General features: G+C 40.4%; 1 protein-coding gene across 2 annotated transcripts in view; it reads right to left on the bottom strand.

The window, feature by feature from the left end:
• Positions 1-11811, bottom strand: part of DOCK1 (dedicator of cytokinesis 1) — a 599368-nt gene that overhangs the window by 407282 nt on the left and 180275 nt on the right. For both annotated transcript variants that reach the window (XM_019502991.1, XM_019502992.1), the window contains exon 26: positions 165-292. In XM_019502991.1, coding sequence (XP_019358536.1) covers positions 165-292 — 128 coding nt within the window. The remainder of the gene's footprint in view (positions 1-164; positions 293-11811) is intronic.

Genomic DNA, 11811 nt, shown 5'->3' with positions numbered 1-11811 from the left:
CCCCACAAAAAAAAAAGTTTAAGAAAAGGGGAGAACTTAAAATAAAGATAAATCTTGTGGTAACTAAGCCATCACCCATCACCAACTTTGCTTTATGTTTACTTCTACCACTCACACAATACACTCCACTTAAGTGTTAATTGGTATAAACATGAGTTACTAACCACATCTTTCCTGTAAAGCACTTCCAGGATGTTACTAAGCAATTGGCAGCAAGCTTCCAAGTCTTCCTGCCTTTCCAAATGATACTTCAGCTGATCTGTCATCATTGGCAGCAAGATCTCCCTGCAGTCTGCATATAAAACATAATATTATGTCTTAAACAGTTGCACAGTTTTTCACATAAAGCACTGCAAAAAAAAAAAAGTTATTTCAAAAAACTTTCAGAAAAAAATTACTTTTCATACTAACAAGCCATACTAAAAATTGCAGAATAAAGTAAAAAAAATTTTCATGAAAATTAAGCAACTGAAGCAAGTGAAAATTCTTTAGTATCTCTTATATATATGACAATTATACAATTCACCTGGAAGTCTCAGGGGAGGGGGGTTAATTAGAGCGGCTCTAAGAGCTGCTCTAATTAAAGTGTCCGAAGCATCATGTGCACCAACATCCCTATGCTGAAAAATGGCAGCGAGACCACTAACTAAAACGTCAAACAAGCTTAAGTTAACGCACCCCTGCCACCATTTTTCAGCATGGGGATGCAGACGCATGATTCTGGAGTTTGCTGGAGCATGGTAATTACCACAGTCCAGCAGATTTGGTTAGTGTATTGCAGCAGCCTCAATGTACATGTATATGTACCTTTACACTCTGGCACCTGGCTTCAAGGGAGCCAAATCACAATGTGAGAGCTGAAACTTCTGCACTATATTTACCTGAAGGCTATGTATAGTCACGACTCCATCACGTCACTGCATGTTCATTTTCAATTAAAGGCCTACCCTGTAAGCAGCAAAGAACTAGATTCTAAAAGAACTGAATGGGTGAATTTATCTCCAGGTAAATATTACTATCACAGGTTTCTATCGACAGGCAAGCACTAGCTATGGATCCTCCATTTTAGATGCCTCCCAATATGTGAATAAGTATTCCCACTAAAATGTTAACATAGCGTAAGGGTAGTCAAGACCACATTTAGGTGTTTAAAGTGTACATGAAAAATTTAACAGGGAGTACAGGAAGATAGTGTTTTATTTGAGAGAGGAAAAATATGCCTACATTACATAGGTTTTAATAAAATAACTTTTATAGCACCTTTTATTAGATAATCTTTAAGCAGTTCACACAACAAGAAGTGTTGCAACATTCCTACATGGTAAATGCAATATGCATATTTAGTAGTCTAGTCAGCTGTCAAAAATCTTAAGATATGCAGTCCTAAAGCACATTCCCAGATTATCAACGAAAGAACATCCTTCCATTAATTAACAAGGAGGATTCAACACTACCTAACACGTTATTACGTGAATGAAGCAAGATTAAATTCTGAGCACCTTCAACTAACCAAAACTGAACATGGGCAAGTTTAGGGAGAAAAGAACCATATTTCATGCTACATTATTTTCACTGAAAGGGGCAAAAGGAAAATGTTGACATGCTGTTGGCAGGCACTTTGGAAAAACAACCATACTAGCTTGTCTTTTAAAGCCTCTAGGGTGAATCAATTATTAGTATCTTTACAGAGGGCCTTTAATTAGAGGTTTCAAAATGTTTCTTCTCCCTGTTAAGCCCTACTACTAAGGAATGGTCAAAGATCAATCTACAAGCATGTGGAACACTAAAATTGCAACAACACCAGCTTTGAGTGCATTTGTCTGGAGCCCAGACTGATCAATAGAGAAGGTATTCAAGCTGATTTTGAGACAAGGAAAAAACTTAACTCATTGATTTGTCATACTACTCCCATCTGAAGCTACAAAGCTCAATACACAAGGCTAGGTCCTTTCAAATACCAAAGACTTGAGAAAATTTCCCAGTCATCATTTCAGTGATCCTGTCTTCCTAAGCATTAGCCTGTGAGCAAATAAACTCTGTGGTTTAAATCTTGAAGTTTATACAATATGGCAAGGTAATCAAAGTGTTCAAGATGGCTTGGATGCTCTATCAATCAAAGTACATGCCCAAAAAAAGGGGGGGGGGGCGGAGGAGTCAGCACAGAAAGAGCACCTCTGCTATTTGATCTGGCCTTAGCTAATATTCTAAGACTTCCTCAAACCTTTTTTTCAAATCCCTATACATGTTCCAATATCTGATCCTAAACGTTTGATATTTGGAATGGTAATAACAACTAATTTTTGGTATGAAACAGCTACAGATCTACTTAGATGAAGCAGCATTTTAAACATGGTCTTACACTGTTTCTAAGGAACTGAGGGATTCTCAGTAACAAGAGAGATCTTTTAGAGATCAGAAATAAAGTGAGACCAGCAAATTGTTTAAGAGTATTGAGCCTTACAAAGACAACTGGAAAACAACAGCAAAAGGTTCTACAATCACATTAACAAGGAGTGAACACGGAGGGAAGACGACCCACTATAATGTTAATGAAGGTTCCTAGTTGAGAATGGGGACAATCTAAGTCAGTACTTAATGTATACTTTGCTTCAATCTTCAGTAATAATAAAGATGTAACTGAGGATAGTAGCATAGTTCCAAATGGGAATGAAGTAATAGGAACTACCACACCAGGAGCTGAATGAACATCATCCCGTAATACTGAATGTACTAAAATAGGATGGATTTTCAATGAATTAGTCAATTTGGGGATACTACCTTATCACTGGAGAACAGCAAACATGGTGTTCATATTCAAAGAGGAGGAATAGTGATTCAGGCAATCAAAGACCACATAACTGGATTTTATATTATGCAATACCTTAGAACAGATACTGAAGGAAAAAATAATCATGAACATGGGGGAAGACAGAAAATGAGAAAAAAAGGCCAAACAGTTTTATTCAGTAAGATCATGTCAGACCAACTCTGCTTCAAGGCAAATAATTAGCTAAACTGGGAAAGCTGGGGATTAGTAGTGTAACTGTAAAGTAAATAAATGATAAACTGAAAAGGAGGCTACAACAGGTTATGTTGTAAAGTAAGTTAACAGATCGGAGAGGGGTTATTGGTGATGTTCCTTGGGCACTACTCTTAAAATACATCCTGATCAACTTTTTTATTAGTGTGCTTGGTGAGAGAACTACAAAAGCATGCTCATGAAATCTGCAAATGAGACAAAATTTGGGAATATATTATACGGGAAGAATTAGATAATCTTGTAGAGTGAAGCAACATATTTGCATTCATACCATTTATGACGTCAAATTATACATCACATGTATTCACCATTCACTGAAGAACTAGACATTGGCTACAGCTACAGCTAGGAGTTCGACTGGGTCTATTCCCATGATCAGAAACATTGCGAGGACCTGACTGAAGGATCCTGCACGTACACTGAAGGTCAAACCGATCACCAGATTTGTGATCAGGAAGAAATTATCCTCCAGGACACGTTGGACAGGGACCAAAGGTTTTTCCCTTCCTCTGTCATGAGAAGCATGGCCCTTTCCCTGGGTTAACATATGGTCAGATAATTCTAAAAATTCCCTGACAGTACAGGCTACTGACTATTTTGGTGAGACTGTCTCTGTCATTGGTTTTGACCAAAAATTCTATCCTGGACCTGAGAAAGTCTAACCAGAAAATGTCTACACTGTGAAAAAACAGGTTTTAGATGGGAGTAAGTTTTGGGAGGGCAAGGGAGAGAAACTATTGAATATCTTGGGACTGATACATATGAACACCAACATTTTTCATTTATTGACAAAAATGTTGAAAGGACTTTCATTTTGCGGTAAAAATAAAACAAAACTTTAAAACCTCAAAAATAGAAAAGCTGTTTTCTGGCTAGACCTATAGGCTACCAACAGTCCCACCAAAAAGCAGGTGGGAATCACAGATAGCACTTACAGCTACATTATTTTATATCCAGAACCACAATCTTCTAAAAGCATCCTTTCTACAAACCTAAACATTTTACTCAATAGTTCTAACAACTCTTCATAGCTTTCTTAAAAAGTACATAGCAGGAAAGCTTAACCCTCATCAAGCTGCCCATCACATACACCTTCCAACACTGATTAATGAGTGACCTTGATAAATCTATAGTCTATAACATTATTCTCCTGCTCAAAAGCCAATTCTGAAGATAGCTCATAAGTATGATACCCAATGATTACAGACAACAATAATTTGACATCTGTTCATCCTCTGCTGCACAGGTCTAACCCACAATGATTAATGTCAGGGCAATGTGCACTGAGAATAAAGTATTAATCTTTATAAAAGGATGCTCAGCAGGCATTATCAACTTATGAATAACTAAGCAAAATGTTTAATCATGGCAGTGATACAGGAACCATGTTAAAACAAAATGCATGTACTACAAAGAGTCTGTCAGTTTAAAACATTCAGGTTTTTTCCAACACTGAGTAATGTGTTTTTTAATTTTTTGTTTGGTTACATTAAATAAGTGATCCATAAAGTACTGTTTCATAACCTGGCTCCGATCACATAGCTTTGAGATGAAGATTAACACTGTTAATGAGAATTAAACACTAAGCGCTCATATAAATGGTGCATGCTGTTGATTAATCTTCTATGGACAAGCAATTTTCTGATCAAGAAACACTTGATTTTCCCACCATCTAAAAAAATAGCACCCACATAATTTGATACTTTCTTTTGCTTTACAAAATACTTTAAACTATAGAGAAATATAAACAGCTAAACTTTAATAGAAACAGATAAATTAGGGGCGTTTAATATATAGCCCACAGGCTAGAACCAGCCCATGGAGCCCCACAAACTGGCCCCCAGTGCTGCCCCATTGACAACATGCTGTGCTGGACCAGTCCATATTGCAGTGGTTAAGGTATGTGGGAGGCAGAGTGTGGTCCACGCACCTGATCCAGCTTGTGGATCAGCCCTGCCCCACTCAGCTGGCTCTTCTTCACCAGCCTCTTCCTCATGTTCTAAGTTTAGCTTAAGTGCTTAACAGTAATTCTTCACTCTTCTTTCCAAAAATGAGAACCAAGCACCTATTTTAGAGAAAGGAAACTGAGTTTTTCAAGGAAAATGAAGTAACTAGGTGCCTTATTCCTAATAAACTACAAAGGTAGTGGGGAGAAACCACATGAAGAGAAGAGCAGTCGCCATGGCTGTGGTGGTAGTGTGGGCCCGACTGGAAGCAACCCACCCTTGTAGCTAAGTTCCATTAAAGGAATTCCCCTGCTCCAGAATGTCACCAAACACCCTGCTCCAAACCACCCTGCTACTTGTCTCAGACAGGCTACTGGGCAAGACTGGTCTGACCCTAAGTAGCTATTTTTATATGCCTTTGTAATAGAAAAGCATAGGACTCTAGCTTTAGAATAACTCTTGCAAAGCAGACAGAACATCATCCCTGTGCCAATTCCAAGGCAAAAATGTTCTGTCAAAAACTCTAATGAACTTCTTTAATAACCAAGACCAAATGACCTTTTCTATGCCCTTCCAGTAACTGTTTTATTATAACATAAGGTCGAAGACAAATGAAGGCAATTTAAGTGCTGTTCTTTCATGTGGGCAGGAAACAAGGGTGGATATCATCATTTTTGAAGAGTTTTGTACATGCCAAAGAAATACCAAGATGATCTAGAGGAAATCTAACCTATCAAGGCTTGGGGTGGGGGGGAAGGACCTAAATGGAGATAAAAGATAGCAGTATATCCAACAAATTAGACATACAAAAGTAGCCTTCAGAAAGAACTCTGTAAATTGATAATGGTAATATATAGCAGTGTGATTCTATTAGCGGGGGATAATTTCCAAAAGAAAAAATTAAAATAAAGTTCTTATTTTCTTAAAAGGTTATTTGAATATTCACTGTCTTAAAAGTTAGAAATATGATGCATATGCAATGCAGAATCAATCTGATCAGAGTTTTGTGCTCTGCCTAGTGGTATTTGGAAATGAGCACAGGCCTTGAAGGAGGTGTCTTTGGAAGTAATTGATCAGAATTTGTATTTGTGTTGCAAATACCTGGCCATCACCAAAAAAACCAAACTTGCTCAACATTATTTGACCGTGTAGCTAATTGTAAGCATTGGTTGATCTCACTCCATTCAGTAGGAGTTCTCCATTTTGAATCACTGCAAGGACAAAAAGTAACAAGAAATAAATATTGTTCTGGAGGGAAATAAAAATAAATCATAGATTCTTGAAAGGGGGGAGAAAAAGGTCATTTTGTGCTCTAGGACACTTAAAAGGGAACAAACTGCTTGCACTTAGAGCCTGACACACAAAAGATAAAATAAATGAATACATTCAAAGTTTGAGAATGTCCTATATCACTCTGTGTGAAGAAACAGGGATTGCAACACAAATACAAATTCTGATCAATGATTTGGATGCATACAGGTATATATATTCATTCTTAAAAAAAATCTCATAGAAAAGCCTTCAACACTGTCTCTCACCCCATTCTCATTAAAAAATTAGGCGACTGTGGTGTCAATCCCTACACGGTTAGATGGGTTGCCAATTGGCTGGAGGGCCGTACCCAGAGAGTGGTGGTGGATGGGTCGTTTTTGACCTGGAGGGATGTGGGCAGTGGGGTTCCACAGGGCTTGGTCCTCGGGCCTGCACTGTTCAACATCTTCATCAGCAACTTGGATGATGGAGCGAACAGCACCTTGTTCAAATTCGCAGATGACACTAAGAGGTGGGGGAAGGTGGGCATGCTAGAGGGGAGGGACAAGCTGCAATCAGATACAGACAGGTTACAGAGGTGGGCGGATGAGAACAGGACGAGTTTTAACACTGACAAGCGCAAGGTACTGCACCTGGAGAGGAAGAACCAGCAGCACACCTACAGGCTAGGGAACTCCCCTCTCGCCAGCACAGAGGCAGAAAAGGATCTTGGAGTCATTATTGACCGCCAATGTAGGGATGCAGTCAGGAAGGCTAATCGCAACCTGTCATGCATCCACAGATCCATCACAAGCAGGTCCAAGGAGGTGATCCTCCCCGTCTATGCGACCTTGGTCAGGCCCGAGTTAGAGTACTGTGTCCAGTTCTGGGCACCGCACTTCAGGAAGGATGTGGACAACATTGAGAGGGTCAAGAGGAGGGCCATTCGCATGATCAGGGGGCAGGTCCTATGAGGATAGGCTATGGGATCTGAACCTGTTCTGCCTCCACAAGAGGAAGCTGAGAGGGGATCTGGTGGCCATCTATAAACTGGCTAAGGGAGACCAGCAGGCTATGGGAGAGTCCAAGGGAAGTGGTCCTCACTCCTACCCTGGGGGTCTTTAAGAGGAGGCTAGATAGACACCTTGCTGGAGTCGTCTGACACCAGCATCCTTTCCTGCATGTGGCAGGGGGTCGGACTTGACAATCTGCTCTGGTCCCTTCTGACTAACTATGAAACTAACTATGAAACTATGGTTGCCACACTAGATAAATACACGTAGTCTATTTATGGAAAAATAAGCTTATTCCAATATTGGCAAAAAACTGATGTTTTAGAGCAGGGCTAGCCAACCTATGACATGTGCCACAAATGGCACAGCAGCCTGTGTGCGTGTGTGGCACACAGCAAAGTGGGGAGGGGACAGGCAACACAACTACTTGTGTGGTAAAAACCAGAAAGCAGAGCAGCAGATCAGGCAGGGAACAAAGGGCAGGAAGCAGAAAGCAAAACAGCAGTTCAGACAAGAGCATAGTGCAGGGAGCAGAAACCAGAGCAACCAGTCAGGCAGGGGAAGGGGATCAGAGTAGCACTCAGGAAGGTTGTAGGGCTAATTTGTGGTATACCTGTTAAAAAGCTTGGCCTCCACTGATTTAGAGCAAGGTTTTTCACAATTTTTAAATAAGTGTACCCCCAGCAGCCCCCTTTTTAATAAGTATACACCTGGTTGGAGCAGCCGGATGCTGAGCGGGGGGGTGGCAGAAATCAGGAAGCAGCCGGACACCAAGCAGGGGCAAACCGTGGAGCAGTGGTAGTGCAGCGTCTGTGTAGCCCTGCTCTTGCCCCCACCCAGCCCTGCTCCTGTGAGGCAGTGGCATGGGGTGGCAGCACTCTGTTCCTGTCCACCCCCACATACCCCCTGGGACCTTTCAAAGTAGCCAGAGGGGTACACATACCCCTGGTTGAAAACCCCTGATTTAGACAATGCCCAGTCCTTCTTCTGTTATTAAAATGATCCATCTTCAAATGATCTAAAAAATGGGCAGCTGCAGAGGTGGGGAGATCTCTGCAAGTCTCATCAAACTTATATTTCTCAGGCATTCTGTTTTGCTATACTCATGATGACTTCAAAAATACAACTTTCCCTATTCTCTAAAGGCATGGCATTAAAGGGCATTTTTCCCCCAAAATGAAAAGTGTTTTGATGAAGTGGTTCTCAATTTTCTGCACATCTTATTCTTTTTGTGCATTCTAATATCTTATACTGTATATGGGCTTTTGGAAGAATACAACTGTCATAGGATACGAGTTTACCACACAACAATTTTATATGAATAAATTTTTAAATTAGCTTCTAGAAAATGCTATAAGGTTTGGGGTCAGGGTACATATATGTTTAGTACTAAGAACTCATTAAACCGACAAAGCAAGAACACATACTTTGGCAAGGGACAAGCTATTGGTTTAATTTATTTTAATATGTATTTTAGTGTAAGCTCCAGACAAAAATAGTATAAAACTATTGGGAGCAACAGAGATTTCAACACCATGCTTTGCCAATCTACTTTGACTCTGATTTGAAGAAACAACAATGGATTCCTTTACTTAAAGCTGTGGGCCTCTTTTACTCAGCTTTAGGAGAAGAAAATCTATTCGTGACATGAATCCATCTTCTAGGCCAAAGGTATCATACTCATCTAGCCTATGGACTGGATGATGGGTGTAGGGTGATCTGCAGAAGAGATCAGGCCCTCACATCATCCCAGTGTGCGAGAGCCGAGGCTGGTCCTACACACTGCATGCCAGCTCTGGCCCCATATGCCACATGCCAGCTCTGGCCCCATATGCCACATGCCAGCTCCAACCCAGCAGGCCATGCAGGACTGACCCAGGCCACACACAATGCCAGCTCAGGGTAACTGCTACATTTGGCATGCAGAGCCAATCTGGAGTACCTACTGCACATAACAGTCTGGCCTTTTACCCTGGATCCAGAATGCAGGGCCAGCCTGTGGGCTTGGTCTGGCCTGGCCCTGGATCCAGCACACAGACCTGGATGGGCCTCACATTTGACACTGCTCTCCCATATGCCACATGCAGTGCTCACCCTGGATTGGCTGCACATGCAGTGTACGGAATTGGGACAGGGGCCAGAGTCAGTGCACACTACAGTCTAAGACCCACAGGGTCCAAAAGCTGGATCTGGCCAATAGATTGCATCTTTGACAGCTCTGTTCTAGCCACTCTACTAAGATCCCAAATCCATTTCTCTTACACCACCCAAAAGCCATGAAATGTTAATATTGTTTAACTACAACCAGTTTAGGCTGACAAGTTGCATTTATTGTTTTGGCACCCAAAATCTACTAAGTAATTTCCAAACATATATATAAAACTATACCTGCCCCAAAGGTAATGGTACTGGCAACTTTATGGTAAATGTGATGCAAGTGAAACTTCCTGTGCAGGTGCAAAGTCAGGCATAAAGGGAAGAGAAATAAAAAGAAAAAAAGTTTATAAAAAAAGGTCACACAGCTCCTGGACACAGTGGTAATTAACATGGTCTGGCCAGCCTGCTTCTGAGCCCACCCTACCCATGCTTCCCCTCAGACCCATTTCAAACCCAGAAACAGCAGGTGACATCACTCTAGGGAAACCCCCAGAAGCTACTGACAGAACTTGCTGTTTGTTTATGTGTGGATGTGTGTGCGCATCTGTCTATATGTTTTTAGGACAATTCAAAACTAAGGCTTTATGTGATTTCAGTAAGAGATTTATAGTTCAATGCTTCTGTATTCTCAATAAATGTGGCCTATTGCCCTGTCCCTCCTGAAAAAGATCCTGTATGTTTTTCTTTATAAATTATACGCCTTGCGCATGCAACATCCACCGAGGGGGAAACCCCAGAGTATCTTCACTTGCATATTTCTGTATTTGGAACATGGCAGTGGAAAAAAGTGGGTGGATGTTTCTGGTAATAGTCCAGCTAAAGGATGCTGCTGTCACAATGTAGACAAGCCCACTGTATTTTACTTTATCACCGTCTGAAACACCACATATTCAAAAATCATTAAATCATTAAGGGAAAGTGCCCTCTTACCCAAATTTCTCATCACCCACTCTCCCTCTGCATATTACTCACCAATTCAACGTTCTAACCTTCCTATCTTAACTTCACCAACCCCATCACTATTTCAGACCTCCTTCCCATTCTGTGACCCGTCCTTTCTCACTGTCTGAACACACTGTCCTGAATCTTCACCACCACAGTACCAGACTAAACCACCTTTCTGAGAACCAGACATGTCAGCAGCTTTGAAGTCTGTTTTTAATTCTTTCACTTCTGCCAGTGGTCTAGGAGTTAATTATTTCTGCTGTTTACCATGAGGCACCCAGTAACCAAAAAAAATTTAGCAAAAATTTCCAATTCCAGTAAATTTAAAATAGGCTCAGAAAGTGTGTAGATTCTGCTGAAATGCCCCTTTCCACTTGGCAGCCAGTAAGGCTGTTCCTGGTGCCATTTCACACTTGTTTAGGGCTTCACTCTTTTTTTTCTCCTTCATCTACCATAGCTAAAGGATGGGGTTAATGAAGACTGTGTTACACTCCCAGGTGTGAGAGCTTTTCTGAGCCCCTCCACATACTCCCTTGCCTGTGAAGCAGCTTTGGTTGCTGATAATGTATGTAGCTTCTGTCTCCCTATGGCTCTACATATTCCATTATCAATTCTCATTAACCACCAAGTATCTTCTCAAGTGTGAAGTTTAAATCAGCATCTGTAACAGATACCATAAAAAGCATCTGTAGATCCATGGGTCTAGGATGGTACTGCACACATTTATCTTGGCCTGTTCAGTTTTGGGGAGAACGAAGTACAGCATGAATATTAAACAAGAAGTTTTATGCATTTACTAGGAAATATCCTTGCTTTTACAAATTTACTTTATCATCTTCTAGGCTTTAATTTCCTTTATATGTGGTAATTTAATGTTTCATTTCTTTTTAGAGCATGGTTTTCATCTCCGTTACATCCATTTCCACACTAAATACCACCTTAACTTAAAGAACATGCATTAAAGGGTGCACACAAAAAGCACGCATACAACTTCTAACTATCTATGCCTGTGTTCATAATGCATTTCACTAATCAGAAATCAGTAAAGATTCAAAATATGGAAAGCAATTACCCCAAATATATCAAACTAAATTTTCAAGGTACTGTCCAATAGGGGTATGAACAAATTCAGAGATAATAAACCAGAACAGTGCAAGTGAATATGCCTTTTAGGAAGTGGTACTTATCACATAACCTTTCAATGTCAGGTCTTAAGAATTAATGTATTCTTTGTCGAGGTTCATATTTTTAAAATTCTAGTTTCATGCTCTGCATAGGAAAAATTTTAACAACAATTTTGCCTATCATTTTTACAGAGAATTAAAGGATGGAAAGTCAAATAACTCAGAAAATGCATAGTGTTAGTGTTACAGTGCATTTTTCATCTGACACTTTTAAGTTGACTTCGGGATTTTTTGCCTTGCATACATAGCAGGGTTGAGAAAGCCTATTTATCAAA

Source organism: Gavialis gangeticus, unplaced genomic scaffold (genome assembly GCF_001723915.1).
Source record: "Gavialis gangeticus isolate Ggan-Ray unplaced genomic scaffold, GavGan_comp1, whole genome shotgun sequence".
NCBI classification, from domain to species: Eukaryota; Metazoa; Chordata; order Crocodylia; family Gavialidae; genus Gavialis; species Gavialis gangeticus.
This window is presented reverse-complemented; position numbering and strand designations above follow the sequence as displayed.